Consider the following 15295-nt stretch of genomic DNA (forward strand, 5'->3'; position numbering starts at 1 on the left):
CACTCCCCTATTCATTTCCTCTCTTTTACCCTCAATCCAAGCAAACTATAAGACTAAGTTTAACGAGGGTTAGAATTTAGAAACAAGGTCTAGGTCCAAGGTCCAAAGCAAAACAACTATAAAAAAATCAACCCCAACTAAACTTTGTAGATATGTGGGTGTGCAGAAGACCTCTGCAAACTGCAAAGTGAAGTAAACCTTGCCACATGTCCATCATTAATTGGCTCAAAGGTTGGCAAAATCAGAAAAAACAAAGCTCACGTACAAAAAAAACTCATCTCCCTTCTTACGCTGACACTTGGCTTGTTCTTATTGGTCTTTATTTTATATCCGTTAGAAACTTTACAACGGCTATATTTAAAAAAATACTTTATAAAAAAAAAAATTACCAACAATCATATTTTTTCATGATCTATAAATAGAGACCAATTTTGATATATTTTCACCCACTTTAATTTTCTACCTTCTCTTATTACTCCATTTTATCTCCAAAAAAAAGAAAAAAAAACTTTAACACTCAAAAATTTATACATATATATAAAATAGTTCCTCACATAAAATATGGATAAAAGTTTTCAAAATTTGTTAGATTCGCAAGATAATTCCACTTCACAACGACATTCGCAAGATAATTATTACCAAAATAATCAAAATGATTTTTTATTTAGGGAGGAAAAATAATAAAGGATATGTTAAACCATGGTGAAAGGAAGGTGTTGAAGGTAGAAAAGTTAGAGTGTGTTTGATAAAGTAGGTTGTAAATAAAGAATAATACTCGTATATGTATGGGTAAACCTTGGTGAAGTAGACCCATTGATAAACATGGTCTAAGAGTTCAAATCTCAAATACTCCCTCCAATTCACAATAAACCTTCCTATTTTTTTTTCGGTTATTTAGAATAACTTTCCTATTTCCTTTTTTGGTAAGTGTGTGTGGTCCAAATTTAATTATATGGTGGGGTAGTGTATTTGTGTGATCCAAATTTAATTATATAGTGGGATAGTGTGTTTCCTTAATTTTTGTGCCAAAATAAAATGGGAGGTTTATTGTGAATTGGAGGGAGTAGTAGTTTTTTTTTCCTTCTTTATTTCAATTTATTTATGTGAGGCGTGTTTATTTTAAATTTTTTTGACATTTTTTAAATTTATGTTGCCTTCGTGAGTTGTGATTAACCAATGGTGTCAAGTAATGAATGACAAGGAAAAAAATACTACTCCGATTGCATACCGATTATTTTAATTCTAATATCCATCTCCGATCTAAAAACCAAACATTTCGGATCATATATCCGATCCGAACTTACTTCTTCAATTGTTAGTGACGTATTGCTTCATTATATGCTTTGAATGAGGCTCAGGCACTTGGAGTATGCTACTAACTCTACGGTCTACGACTCTACCCTGTGAATTTTTTTACTCGATCAAAAAATATGATAAAGAAGACAACAAATATGGAGTACAAAACAAACAACGAACTGGCCTTCAGATTTTATTCAAGATCTTGACGATGATAACGTAAGTATAAGTACATATACAAAACTTAAAAACGTAACACATTTGCAAAACATGAGAAACATATGCATACACTCTTGCCTCAACGTTAAACACTCGTTAGTCGTTACCAAAGAACACCCATTGTATTTGTAGTGAGAGAATGATTTGGACAAATCTGTCACTTTGCATTCACTTAATCACTTGCCTCCCTCCTGACGTAGAGGTACTTGTGATAGGAGTATTTCATAAGTCACAACCTTCCCGTTCTTAACATTATTTAAACCGGTTATGAGATGTCACGAGCTTGTAACGCATCACAACTAAAAATTTGTGATTATTATAAGACCGATTTCTGAGTTTTTAAAGGACCGAAGGATTACCAGATGCGTGCGGAGTGCCCTCGCTTCCATTGTATTAAATTGTGAATCTATCAGTACCAACTTGCTTCTTGGATGCCATGGTCCTCGCCATAGAGACGGTTTTTGAGGAGAAAAGCGTGTAAAAACTGTTCCTTTGCTCATTTTCCTCTTCCACCATACCTAGGGGGTTTCATCTTGTTTCTATTCAATTTTTAGTTTGATCATTTGACATCTTGTCGACATTATCTAGAGATCGGAAATATACAAATATAGAAGCTAGTATTAACCGGTTGTTACGTTCCTCATCAATGCTTTTTTGAGGATCAAGAAAATTGGCTACAACTTCACTTTGCAGGAAAGTTCTAGAACAAGCGATTCAGCGGGTAACAACCATTCTCGCTGTATAAAAAGGAACGGACTCTGATTACATCCTGCCATTACGCACCAAAATGGAACAATCATACATAGAGATCATTTCATTTCGAGTTTTAATCAGGGTACTTAAAGGCTAAAATCAAGGTCATAAATCCAATGTCAACACATCCTAGTGAAACACCAGAGAATACAACTTCGCTACCCTGTCGATAAATAGTTCACGATGAACTGAAACAATGGTTTTACAAAAGATTTAACAAAAATACTCAACAATATCATCATCACTATATCTTGCAGCAAATTGTTCGAAAGTTAACAAAATCCAATAGCTACAGCCTATGAACTTTTAAGACTGCAATGCGATTAAAAAATCCTTTTGGCAAGGAGTTACCAAAAACACGGTTGCCCGCAGGCAGTTGAATGACAGGTTTTTAAAAGTAATACTCGAAAGAAATTATTCCCACTAATTCAGTGAGGCAATAGTGTCAACTGTCAAGGAACCTGTTTATTATAAACACTACAAAAGATCCAAAATTGTTCTTCTACTCGATTCATCTCCTCTATTCGTCAACATCATCTTCATGCCTGAGCAGGTGCAGCTTCAGGGAGAGCAGCAGGAGCAGGGCCTCCAGTGGTTGGGCTGGTAAACAAAAATGTCATTTATAATCAGTAATTGCAACAAACCCGTCTTAAGTAAATTGTCCTATGATACGTTTTGGTAAGATGTGAATTTAAGGTTAGAAGGTGGGTTTTACGATTGAACTTCAAGAGCTCACGCTGAACTTGTGAATACTGAGAATGTCGTTACCGTTAGTTAATGTAGGATACATTGACCGTAAAATTACCCAACAAGAGTGTCCTAAAAAAATTGGTTGTGAGATGAGAATAGTGATATTAAATGCATTTTGTTAATATACTTACAGTCCAACAAACACTTTGAAGGCATCATAGATTCCCCATTGTGCTCCGGTGAGGGTACCAATCATCACAATACGTAGAGGAAGCCCACGAGTGAATAGACCCCACACGCCTAGCTTTTTCACAGCCTGCAATCAATATCATAAGTACATTATTAGACGAGCAAAACCCAGAATCGGACATACCCATAAAAGGCTTGAAGAAGCGAAATTTTGGTTCTTTTAAACCATCACATCGAATTCAATAAGCAAAAGCATGGACATAGCTTCGTGGAGATCTCTCAACGATTAATACTAGTTCAAATTTTTTTTCCTATTTACCTTTGGAGGTCAACCAAAGGTCACCTCTTCCACATTGCTTTTGTGAGATCTCTAATGTAGTAGTTTGACCATGAATTTCAGTATTTATGTAGTTTTTTTCAGTACAAAATTAATTTTTATGATATAAAAAACTGCAAATATCTTAATATTACACTTGTAATCATCAAATTTTTTTTGCTTATGATATAAAAAAATGTAAATATCTTAATATTACACTTTAGCCCCTAAATAGCAATGTGGAAGATCTTTACGAAGAGGAAGTGTATGCTAAAGACGTGTCAGTCCAAGCCACAGTTAGCCCAAGGTCACCTCATTAATAGGCCGCCTCGAATACAAGGTACGCCCTTATAGTGCTGGATGTATAGATTATAAAGTACACACCAAAATAGAATACGCTCAGACAAATTCATGATCACCGCGTAGAAGGAATTCAATGATCCAGGTTCGAACGTGAAAGGCAACAAAAAAATAGATAGAGGGAGTAACTCGGGGTGCGATAACTTACATCACCAGCAGTAGCCCCCTTGGCATTGTTGAGGAAAGAAACAAGATTGTCAGCTGGATGGGAGACAACAGCACATAGAACACCAGCAATATAACCACCAGCAAAGCTCACACCAAGCTGGAAAGGCTTGCTGCACTCACTCTTTGGAGTTGGGATAGCGTGCTTGTAGAGCTGCTCAACAATCAACTCAAAAGATGCAAACTTCATCATAGTGTCTGCACAAGTAACATATTACTTCAGTGAATATCTAAACTATCAAACAGCACTTTGGAATAATTGATGGCAAGGAACTGGCATCCGAAGTTATCTCACTATGCTTTTTAACCTATCGCAAAACAGTAGGAACTGACATAACTACTATGCAATCCCTTTGTCCCCACCAATAGTTTACGCATTCTACTTTACTGCGTTGCTGTCAATAGCTTATGTTCCCTGTTTAGATATGTTTTATGTGTTGGATAATGAGTCTTGAACTTTTTACTCAACTTGCATATGCTTAACAAAAAGTCAATCCAAAAAGCAAACAACAACGATTCCTAGAGCAAGACGGAAGAATTCGTGAAAGATTACATCTAAGTTCTAACTCATCTAAGCAAGTGTAAACTAGGTCCTTAAGCAAATAAAGTAAGCACAACTACCATACATTTTATAAACCTTATACTATGTATCAAATACTCCCTCTGTCCCGTTCATTTGTTGTCCCTTTCCATATTGGGGTGACTCAGTCATTTGTTGTCCTTTCTATTTTAAGAATGAATTTGATGAGCAATTTGATTGTTCACACTCAATTTGTTCCACTTGTCATTTAGTAATTGACCCTCTCCTATTTCCTTGGTCTTTATGCCAAAATCAAAGGACAACAAATGACCGGGACGGAGGGAGTAACTTGGGAGAAACACTATGATTCTAATCCTTCAGCAAGGAATAATGAGTCAAACACTAAGATTCTAGTGACTAGTGAGCATTTGAGCATGACACTGCAATAATAAAACAAAATGCATAAACATACCCTGTTCATTTGGTAATATTACATGCCTAGAGATTGCTTAACAAGAAGTCATAGTCGTCAAAAGTCTACAAACTTAAAAATGAGGTGCTTCATGTACTAGGTATACATAAAAATAAGTGTACATATACTCTCTGGTTTCTAATACTGTAGAAAGTATCCTCCTTTTCCTGAGGTAGCCCACCTTTTTCTGAGGTAGCCGCTTGATTTTAAGAAAAATAGTAACTTAAACAAGATTATAAGACTAATATAATTAGACCCTCAGCGAAAAATACTTTAAAGCTTCTGCATTGATATTGAAGATTGAAGAAAGTAGGGAGCATTCAAAAGGTGAGAACTCGTTAAAAAATAGAGTATATATATAGAACCGCAAGCAGACAGTGATCTTACATGGAATCTGGCGACCCCATAATGGAACCAATCCCCTGTACAACCTGAAAAATAAATAGCAATAGCCCGTCAAAAAATAGTTCTATCCAACCAAAAACAAGAGCATGAGACCAACTTTCAATAGAATACGATAAATACACCAATAAACAAATGTGAGAACTCACCCGCCAAACCCATCGGCCTTAATAAACTTAGGAAACCCGTCACTCATTCCTCTAGCAAAGCCAGGCTGTGTCTGAACCCTGACTTTAACTGCCTCCAAGGGGCAAAGGGCAACATCGGCAATCACTTCAGCTGATGCTGAACCAGCAAGGTAAATGAGTGTCTTGTACTTGGCAGCATTCTCTGGCCCCGCAAGGTCAGAATAGTACTTCTTGAAGAATTCGTAGAAACCAAATTTGCAGGCGCCTTGGGCACTGTAACCGAAAAGTGTCGGTGCCCAACCCCTGAAGAATCCTCTTATTCCTTGCTCTTTGGCAAGAACACCGAAGCCAGAAGCGATGCTCTTGTATTTGGCTGGGTCAATCTGTAAACACAATATCAATGATCAAATACTAATTTCAAGTCAGAGAATAAAATCTGTTGATAATTAAACATTAAGCATCCCAAATTATCTCATAGAAATAACCCTACAGTCTAAAACGAAAAACAAACTTTAGGTACAGGCTTTGCTCAATAAACAAAAGACATTCTCACAAGATCAGATCAAACTCAAATCAAATCTAAACCAATACGATTAATCTTCTAGATCTAGAGTGGACAAACTTCAATCCAATTAGTGAACAAAAGCTGTTAACCCAATACGAATTTAAGAGCGGCAACATAAACACATGTTCAAATTCCAAATTTAAGAGAAACACCATAAACACAAGTTGAAATTCAGCAGAATCACTCTTGGCAAGCAGATTGATCTCTTGAGAGTATCAAACCACAAACACAACTCGGCCTCAAACTAATACAATTTTTTCTAGGCGGAGAGCTCAATATATTATAGCTATCATGAATCATCAGATCAGATCCACAATACAACTACATATTACGCACAAGCTCACAATAATCTTTTACTTTCAACAAAGCTTCATTTACACGCTAACTCGTCATGAACCTGATTAAACTAATACAAAATCATTAAAAAAAACCTAATAATTCTAAATCAACGCACTTTATACAATACACGTCCTCCTTCCTTCTTTCCACTGCATAGTCTACATTAATCAAAATCTCGCTCACATATTTCGAAAAATGTATACAACTCAACGAATCCAAGAAACTAATGATAGGCTAACTCTCAGATTCACAAAAACAGTTACGTCAAAAAATGCACAAATCAGTAAAGAATAACAGCAGATCTTTAGATCTAAACCTAAGAAACTTAGATCTGACCCTAAAAAAGTCAAATTAATAACAGAATATAAAATTAAATTCATATACCTGCATATTACATTTGACAAGATCAAGAGGAGTAACAGCCATATGAGTAAGACCACAACTAAGAATACCACCAAAAGTACAAGCAGCATAAAACTCAGGCGACTACAACTCAATCTTCTTCGACGACTCGCTCGGAGAAGGAACCATGAATTTGGCATTTTCCAAGGATAAACTAGGGTTGTTTGAGTTGGAAACGACGACGTTTTTGTTGAGAGCTCCAAGAGTGTTGGAGGAGTAAAGGAAAGAAGGAAGTAGAGAAGATGATGATGGAGAACTGGTAGGGTTTTCAGTGAAGGAGGACACCATTGTTGAAGATGGAGAAGGAATTTTCAAAGTTTTGTGGAGAGTAATGAGCTCTGTCCAAAATGCGATGAAAACACTACTGAAAAGGGTTGAATTGGAGGAAATTTGTGAATTGTTGTGTGGCGGGTTTTATATGGAGGGTTTGACAAGTGAGTGAGGCATTTGAGAAGTAGGGTTCGAGTTTTGGGGTATTTACGAATGGTGTCATTGAGACCTGACAAATAGGTCAGGTCTCTCCACATATTTTGAAAAACGTATACAACTAAACGAAGTCGAGGACATACAATATTTATTTATGCGCTAAACTCTTCAAATATCCGATTAAACTAACATAACATCGATAACAATCTCAAATTCAAATCTGAAAGTCCACTGCATAGTTTACATTTATAAAATCTCCCTCACATATTTTGAAGAACGTATACAACTCTACGAAGCCGAGGAAACACAAGCCTAATTTATAGGCTCACTCTTCGTAAATTCAATTAAACTAAACTAATACAAAATCAATAAACAATATCAAATTCAAAATCAGAACGCAAATCCATAATTATATAAAGCTGAGATCTAAATCAACGCATTTCATACAAATCCGATCAACAGATTCCTCCGTAACACTGCATAATCTACATTTATCGAAATTTCCTCATATATTTTGAAAAATGTATACAACTCGACGGAGCCGAGGAAACACAAGCCTAATTTATAGGCTAACTCTTCGTAAATTCGATTAAACTAAACTAATACAAAATCAATAAACATTCTCAAATACAAACCAGAAACTCAAATAAAAAATTACTAACTTCATAAATCCAAATCGACGCGTTTTATACAAGATCAGATTAACAGATTCCTCCGTTCCACTGCATAGACTACATTTATCGAAATCTCCCTCACATATTTTGAAGAACGTATACAATTCGACGAAGCCGACGAAGCCTAATTATTCGCTAACTCTTCGTAAATCTGATTAAACTAAACTAATACAAAATCAATAAACAATCTGAAATTCAAATCAGAAACTCAAATCCATAATTATAAATCTAAATCCACGCATTTTCCTAATTCTAAACCTAATTACACGAAAAAAATGCACAAATCCGTACACAATAACAGCAGATCTTCAGATCTAAACCTAAAAAACTTCGATCTAACAAAAAAAAAGTCAAATTAAGCGGAGAAATGATTTATACCTGCATATTACATTTGACAAGATCAAGAGGAGTAACAGCCATATGAGTAAGACCACAGCTAAGAATTCCACCAAAAGTACAAGCAGCATAAAACTCAGGCGAATACAACTCAATCTTCTTCGACGACTCGCTCGGAGAAGGAATCATGAATTTGCCATTTTCAGAGGATAAACTAGGGTTGTTTGAGTTGGAAACGACGACGTTTTTGTTAAGAGCTCCAAGAGTGTTGGAGGAGTAAAGGAAGGACGGAAGTAGAGAAGATGATGATGGAGATCTGGTATGGTTTTCAGTGAAGGACACCATTTTTGAAGATGTTGAAGGAATTTTCAAAGCTTTGTGGAGAGAGTAATGAGCTCTGTCCAAAATGCGATGAAAACGCTACTTTCAGGGTTGAATTGGAGGAAAAATGGGAGTTGTTGTGTGGTGGGTTTTATATGGAGGGTTTGACGAGTGAGGAGAGGAGTGTTGGAGATTAGGGTTCGGGTTTTCGGGTATTTACAGATGGTGCCATTGAGTGGGTGAGATCCTGAGATAGACCTGACAAACGGGTCATTCAGATCGGGGTTTGGTCATTTTGCCTTAATAAATCAATAATGTACCGAGACTTTTCGTTCTGGGTTATTTTGAGTCAGGATTTTGTCTTCCTAGTCATTTCAGGATCATTTTTGGTCTACCGGGTTAACTCGGGTCATTTTAAGTCGGGCCACTTCGGTCTATCAAGTCAAGTTCAAATTACAATTTTCGATCATTATTGGTATTGAGTTAGCCTTATTAGATCGAATTATTTGAGTCAGGTCAGTTTTACCAGGTTTTGTTGTAAACTTGTAAATATTCTTTTCATTTTTTTAAAAAATCGAGAGTATTTTTTGTGATAACTTCTATTTTATGTTCCTTCATTAGGAATAAAATTTAAAGCCTTGAGAGAAAATGCACAAGAATTAAATTGTTCAGTGGGGACGTAAATGTTTGTTGAGGTGTGGACTTGGGGATGGTGGGCTGCACCTAAAGTTGAGGAATGGGGGAGGTCAATTTGTGGGAATATTCTTTTTTAAGGGTTTGGAACTTTTGCACATTGAAGTAATAATTATTGGTTGCTGTTTAGAAAATGTGATATTTTATTCATGACTCAAGTTGGGAAATAGTCTCATAAAGAAAGAAAGGAAAAATAAAAATGGTCGGCTATGAGTCAATGATTTGGACTAGAATAATAAATACTCCCTCCTATTCATTCATTTTGTCCCCTTTCTATTTTGCACAAGAATTAAGAAAATGATTTTGGACCACACAAAACACTCTATTCCACTCTACCCCACATGTAATCAAATTTGGACCACACAAAAGTTACCGAAAAAGGAAAGAGGGACAAAAATCCGACTAGCTTTGATAAGGAAAGAGGGACAAAATGAATGAATAGGAGGGAGTATAATTTTATTTTTTAAAGTCGTACCTAAATTTGTCCTTATATAAAACTCTACATAATTTACTTCTTTAAATAATACGAAGTACTCCGTATTGTACTTCTTTCTTTTCACAATGATCTTCAAGGTAGTATCTATGAGAAATAGTCATCACCTTTTATAAGTTAATGGATTGCCAATTTACAATCATGGCACCAAATTGCACATGAGATTAGTAGATAACTGTAACTATTATATGAGACCGTCCCATCTCCTTTCGCCATTGTCTACCACCACCAAGCATTAGTCTCCTAATTTGTCTTTTCATTTAAACGGCTATTAATCCCTTAATAATTACCCTAATGCAAGAGACTCCTAAAAAATCATGTGTGTTTTGAAGGGGACACAATATATTTTGAGGAGTGTTTCTCTCCATTTCCTAAAAAGAAATGGAGAGGCAATTTCCTTTCGGTGGTCCAGATTGTATTCTGGCATCATCGACCGATTCAAAATTTATGGGTAAAAATAAAGGGATAATGAGGTTTGGTGGAAAAAATATTATTAAATGAATTTAAGAGAGGAAATGGAGAGAAAGAAATGGAGATGATCCATTTTAATATATTTTTGGCACAAATTCTCCCTTAAGACCGCAGCTTAAAATACGTCAAGTATTATAACTCTTGTGTATATATAAGATAAATATATTGTTTTACCTATGCACCTTTATATATACACAATTAACACAAGTGGTATATACTTGATCCGTCGTAAGGAGACACTACTGTTTTTCTGGTACAGTCAATTCTACTTGCCCCTTTCTCTTAGTAATCAGCCACTTCTGCAGAACCAACCCACGACTTGGCAAACAGTCTCTCTTGTAAAGGTTGCAAGGAACATTTTGCAAATGAAAGGCATGCCAATTGCCAATTGCCAATTGCCAACTGCCATATAGTTTGGCTTAGTAAACATAGTATTTAAAGATTTATAAACAATTGTATCTGTTTCTTTATCAGTGTTCTTTTGCTGATGCCAAAAGTTGCCTACAAAAATTTAATATTGAAAATAAAAAATCGCATAGTCGAAACTCGACACTACTACGGAGTACAGAGTGTACGATTCTATGAACGCGGAAAGCCGCATAATATAAGTTCTCCGGGATAAATCAATACTTCTAGACAAATTTATCAGACGAGCTCATGTATTTCAAAACTTTGCTTTGGCTGCCTGTTAGCATGACATGACACTTCCACACTTCGTCATTGACGGCAAAAACATAATTTCTCTCACAACGTAGCCATGTTCGACACTTTAACCAGTACACGCACCCGAAACTTGCAGATGAACGACAGCAACATAACTGAGTAAGGTGCATGTCCCGAAGACCCTAACTATGCCATCCGTTCTGTCCAGAAAACCTTCATGTCTTTTGTTTCACAGCAGGCAATCCAGGCATTGACCAATTATTGAGATACAGTTTGAGATGCTTACCATCTACAGAATTTCGTTGAGGATCAACTCCCAATGACCCTGCTGTATAAATAATCAGATTCATTGAGCATTGTCCAGTACTTAAATGTTTCCTTCACCGCAATTTCAAATGCTAACCAACATCACAAAACTGCAGAGAACTGAGTATGTTCTAAGGACACCTCCTGCAGCGCGACTAATCAAATTGATTCAAGTTAACCACAACTTTATGCATCAATCTAAAACTCACATGATTACTATGTTAATGATCCGCGTGACCGCGTCTCATGGATTACCAGTAATCACCACATGAACAAATCCCGTCTTTAAAATGATGGAAACGCTTAGCATCTCTAACCACAATCTCTCGCTGGACAATCTTCGAAATCAACTTAATCACTGTATGACAGTCACCACAAACCCTCAGATTTTTAATGACATGGATGATTGTACCGGGAGCAGTGTTCATAATTCCAAATGCAACAGCAAGCTTCTCACTATGACCCCGTAGAGTCATTTCTTTCTCTTCATCATCGACATCATGAAGAACCGATGCTTTATCAGCCACATACCCAACTTCCTGCAATTTCATATATATTTCCTCCAAGTACTGGTAAATTTTCTCATGTTCAGGATGTTCTTTATCTCCAACCAAAAATACATGAACATTCCCTTTGATCTCTACCAAGCTAAACCCCGGTGGTTTAATCAGCCCGTGATCTTTGATTAAGATTCTCATTCGTTCGACATCTTCCCACCTACCAGCATCCGCATACATATTAGAAAGCAAGACGTAATACCCACAATTGCTTGGATCCAATTCAAACAATTTCCTTGCAGAAATTTCAGCTAGTTCTAAATTTTTATGCATCCTACATCCAGCTAATAACGAACCCCATATCACAAAATCCGGAGTAACTTTCATCTGCTTAATCAAATCATATGCCTTCCCTACCAAACCAGAACGGCCAAGAAGGTCAACCATACAGCTGTAATGCTCAACCCCAGGTTCTAAACCAAATTCTTTTTTCATACTTGTGAAGCAATCCCAACCTTCGTCCACGAGACCAGCATGGCTACATGCAGCTAAAACAGATACAAAAGTTATGTAATTTGGCCTAACACCAGCCCTTTTCATATCATAGAAAACATTTAGAGCCTCTTTGGGATAACCATGCATCCCATAACCAGCAATCATTGCACTCCATGACTTGACATTCTTGTAATTCATGCGATCAAATACTTTTCTCGCCATTGATACTCTCCCACATTTGCAATACATATCAATGATCGAAGTTCCAATGTAGACATTCTGCTCGAAACCCATCTTGATCACCTATTAAACATGTGAATAGAGACTCTTGAGCTCGATACTCCAATATTAGAGTTCAGATAGTGCAAACAAGAAATGATCGATTGCTAGAAGAAAATTTCACATAGCACGAAGTCGAAGTCAAGCTCTGAAAACTACTAAAGACAGTTAAATTAAAATACCTGATCATGAATACAACGGCCAAGTAGCAATGCCCCAGCATGAGAACAAGCCAACAGAACAGCTGACAAAGTCACGTCATTAAATCTAACACGACTACTAAACACCATGGAACGAAAAACTTCCATAGCTTCAGTAGACAAGCCACTTTGTGCAAGGACAGCAATCATACTATTCCAAGAAACATCGTCTTTCTCCACCATACCATCAAACACCATCTTCGACAAACCAACCTCCCCACACTTAGCATACGCATCCACCAAAGTATTCCCTACACTAACAAACCCATCCAATCCCTTTTTAATCGAAAACCCATGAACCCCTCCCGTCACAAACTGATCTGACACCCGAGCACAAGCAGAAATAACCGAAACCAAAGCCACCGCGTCCACACAAGCCCCCTCAATCTTCCTCTCCTCGACTAAAAACTCTTTAAAAACACCCAAAGCCTCACGCGGCGCATCATTCTGAACAAAACCCGTAATCATCGATGTCCAAGACACCACGTTTCTTTGAGGCATTTCACCAAACACCTTATATGCATCACCCAATTCCCCACATTTCGAATACATACCCACCAAAGCCGAAGTCACAAAAGCATCGTCTCCAAACCCGAACACAATCGCCTGCTGGTGGGCCTGTCGCCCCGATACAAGGTCCAACAATGACGAGCACGCTTTAATAGTACACGGAAATGTCGAACGGTTAGGCGAAAGAGAGAGCTTTCGCATCGACGAGAAGGCTCGGAGCGCTTCGACTGAGTCGCCGCCCCTAGCCAACTCGGCGATGACCGAGTTCCATGAATAAACATCGGTACTGTCAACGTATTTATTGAACAATGGCACGAGGTTTCTGTTAGGAGCCGTTGAAAAGTAGTTAGGATGAAAAGTGGGTTTGTTGGATTTGTAACTAACTTTGGCGCGAAAAATTAATGAGCGACAATTTGGGAAAATCTTCATTCATTCAGTTGAAAAAAAAATGTGTGGAGAAGCGGGAACCGAAGAAATAATGACGTCGCAAAATGGGTACAACCGTGCAGCCGAATTTGGGTACCACGCTCACACAGTCCCACATAGGAGGGCTCGGTTTTAACTCAACCCGATTTTGACATGATAATAAATTTGCTTGATATTATCCAAATAAAACCAAATTGGGATTTATCTTAATTTTTTAAGCTTAAAACTAATATAAATAAATACATTTATAAATTGTTTTAACGTAAATTTATCAATTTAATTAAGATAAAATATATGTTTATAACCTCGTCCAGTAGTGACCCAAAATGGAACGCAACCCGACTTGTCACTCGATTATGACTTGAACCATGATATGAATAGTAACCGATCCATACGTGTTTTTGCCTGTCTTTCGGCTATCAGGTCACTTGAGTAGGCTGGGTCATCGTTAGCGATTTGGGAACAAGTTAATTAATTGTGGTTCTAATTGACACAAAGTGTCGAGCGGGCCGAAACTCTTACAATTCGCGAAGCCTTAAGTTAGAGATAAATAATAATCTTATATATTTACTCCTTCATTTAATTCAATAGTTTACCCTTACTTTACTTCTTCACATACAATAAAAAAGCAAATGCAATTTTTTGAATGAGCTAAATAAAGTACTCCCTCTATTCAACTCTACATTACACCTATTCCTATTTTGGTCATTCAACTCCACTTTGCACCTTTCTAAAAATGGCAAACTAAAGGTCCATGTTTTCATAATTAGACAAGCATATTTACGTAAAATGCCATTCAATAACCCTTTTTAATTGGACAAACATATAATAAAGCATTTTTACTTTCCACTCGTTGTACTTTTTATTGTTTTTTACTACTTTTCTTAATATTTGTGCATATAAGTGTAATGTGGAGTTGAATGAGGAGAGTAATTGTTTTGTCTGGATTGTTTACAAAATAAAGTGTCACCCCCATAAGTTTGATAGTATGTGTAATCAAACCCCTTAATTTATAAACGTGGTAAATCAACCCCATAAATTTCTTTCAATGTGCAATTAAACACATATCTTATTTTAAAAAATAAAATTTGCAAATTAATTTTTTACTATTATTGAAAAGCAAAATTATTTATTAGATTTTAATCCTAAAATTCTTTATTATTAAAAAAACATGTTCAGTTTTTTTTATTTTTATTTTGGCGAAAAATATTCCTAATATGAGAATTCTTAATGATGTCACAATGAAAAGTTACATGACTAAATTTTTGTTTATACTAAAATTGGTTCGCATTTTCGGTTGAATATGTAAATAATGTATTTAACTATTTAAGAAATATATTTATAATAATTTTTATAATAGAAAACAATAGGCTTTATTTTAAAAAAAATGGTAAAAACTTGATTTGAGCTTAATTGCACATTTTTGAAAAGTTATGGGCTAATTTGCTACAAGTGAAACTTAGGAGACTAATTTGCACCACAAAATTTCATTGAAGACGGCACGTATCCGTCACTTTGGAGTGACGGATACCATTTCCTCTCACAAATGATCCAAATAGAGGAGAGAGGGAAGCACATGGAGGTGCCCCCACCTTATCCCCCATATCCGTTTTATAAATGGCATTACCCGTCACTTGCTCCGACCCGTCTTTAGCAAGACTAACTGAATTTGCACATAGTTTAAAAGTT

At 36.4% G+C, this 15295-nt stretch overlaps 2 protein-coding genes across 2 annotated transcripts; both read right to left on the minus strand.

The window, feature by feature from the left end:
- Positions 1–2480: 2480 nt before the first annotated feature.
- Positions 2481–8713, minus strand: LOC141643781 (mitochondrial phosphate carrier protein 3, mitochondrial-like). The gene is made up of 6 exons (XM_074453086.1): positions 8295–8713; positions 5532–5893; positions 5368–5411; positions 3972–4186; positions 3150–3274; positions 2481–2868 (listed from the first exon to the last, which is right to left on the minus strand). The coding sequence occupies exons 1-6, from the start codon at positions 8595–8597 to the stop codon at positions 2808–2810; spliced, it is 1110 nt and encodes a 369-aa protein (XP_074309187.1). The 5' UTR covers positions 8598–8713; the 3' UTR covers positions 2481–2807.
- A 1930-nt stretch (positions 8714–10643) lies between these two features.
- Positions 10644–13722, minus strand: LOC141643782 (pentatricopeptide repeat-containing protein At3g26782, mitochondrial). Its single transcript, XM_074453087.1, has 2 exons — positions 12653–13722; positions 10644–12494 (listed from the first exon to the last, which is right to left on the minus strand). Exons 1-2 carry the CDS (start codon positions 13607–13609, stop codon positions 11451–11453), a joined length of 2001 nt encoding a protein of 666 aa, XP_074309188.1. The 5' UTR covers positions 13610–13722; the 3' UTR covers positions 10644–11450.
- Positions 13723–15295: the final 1573 nt, after the last annotated feature.

This window comes from Silene latifolia, chromosome 2 (genome assembly GCF_048544455.1).
Source record: "Silene latifolia isolate original U9 population chromosome 2, ASM4854445v1, whole genome shotgun sequence".
NCBI lineage: Eukaryota > Viridiplantae > Streptophyta > Magnoliopsida > Caryophyllales > Caryophyllaceae > Silene > Silene latifolia.

Excerpts from the sequence above, each read along its gene's own strand:
- LOC141643781 (XM_074453086.1), bottom strand. The coding sequence starts at position 8,597 with ATGGTGTCCTTCACTGAAAACCATACCAGATCTCCATCATCATCTTCT. Across the intron at positions 5,412-5,531 it reads AAGGCCGATGGGTTTGGCGG|GTTGTACAGGGGATTGGTTC; the intron begins GTGAGTTCTCAC and ends TTTATTTTTCAG. Across the intron at positions 2,869-3,149 it reads TTCAAAGTGTTTGTTGGACT|CCCAACCACTGGAGGCCCTG; the intron begins GTAAGTATATTA and ends TTTGTTTACCAG.
- LOC141643782 (XM_074453087.1), bottom strand. The coding sequence starts at position 13,609 with ATGAAGATTTTCCCAAATTGTCGCTCATTAATTTTTCGCGCCAAAGTT. Across the intron at positions 12,495-12,652 it reads GCCGTTGTATTCATGATCAG|GTGATCAAGATGGGTTTCGA; the intron begins GTATTTTAATTT and ends CATGTTTAATAG.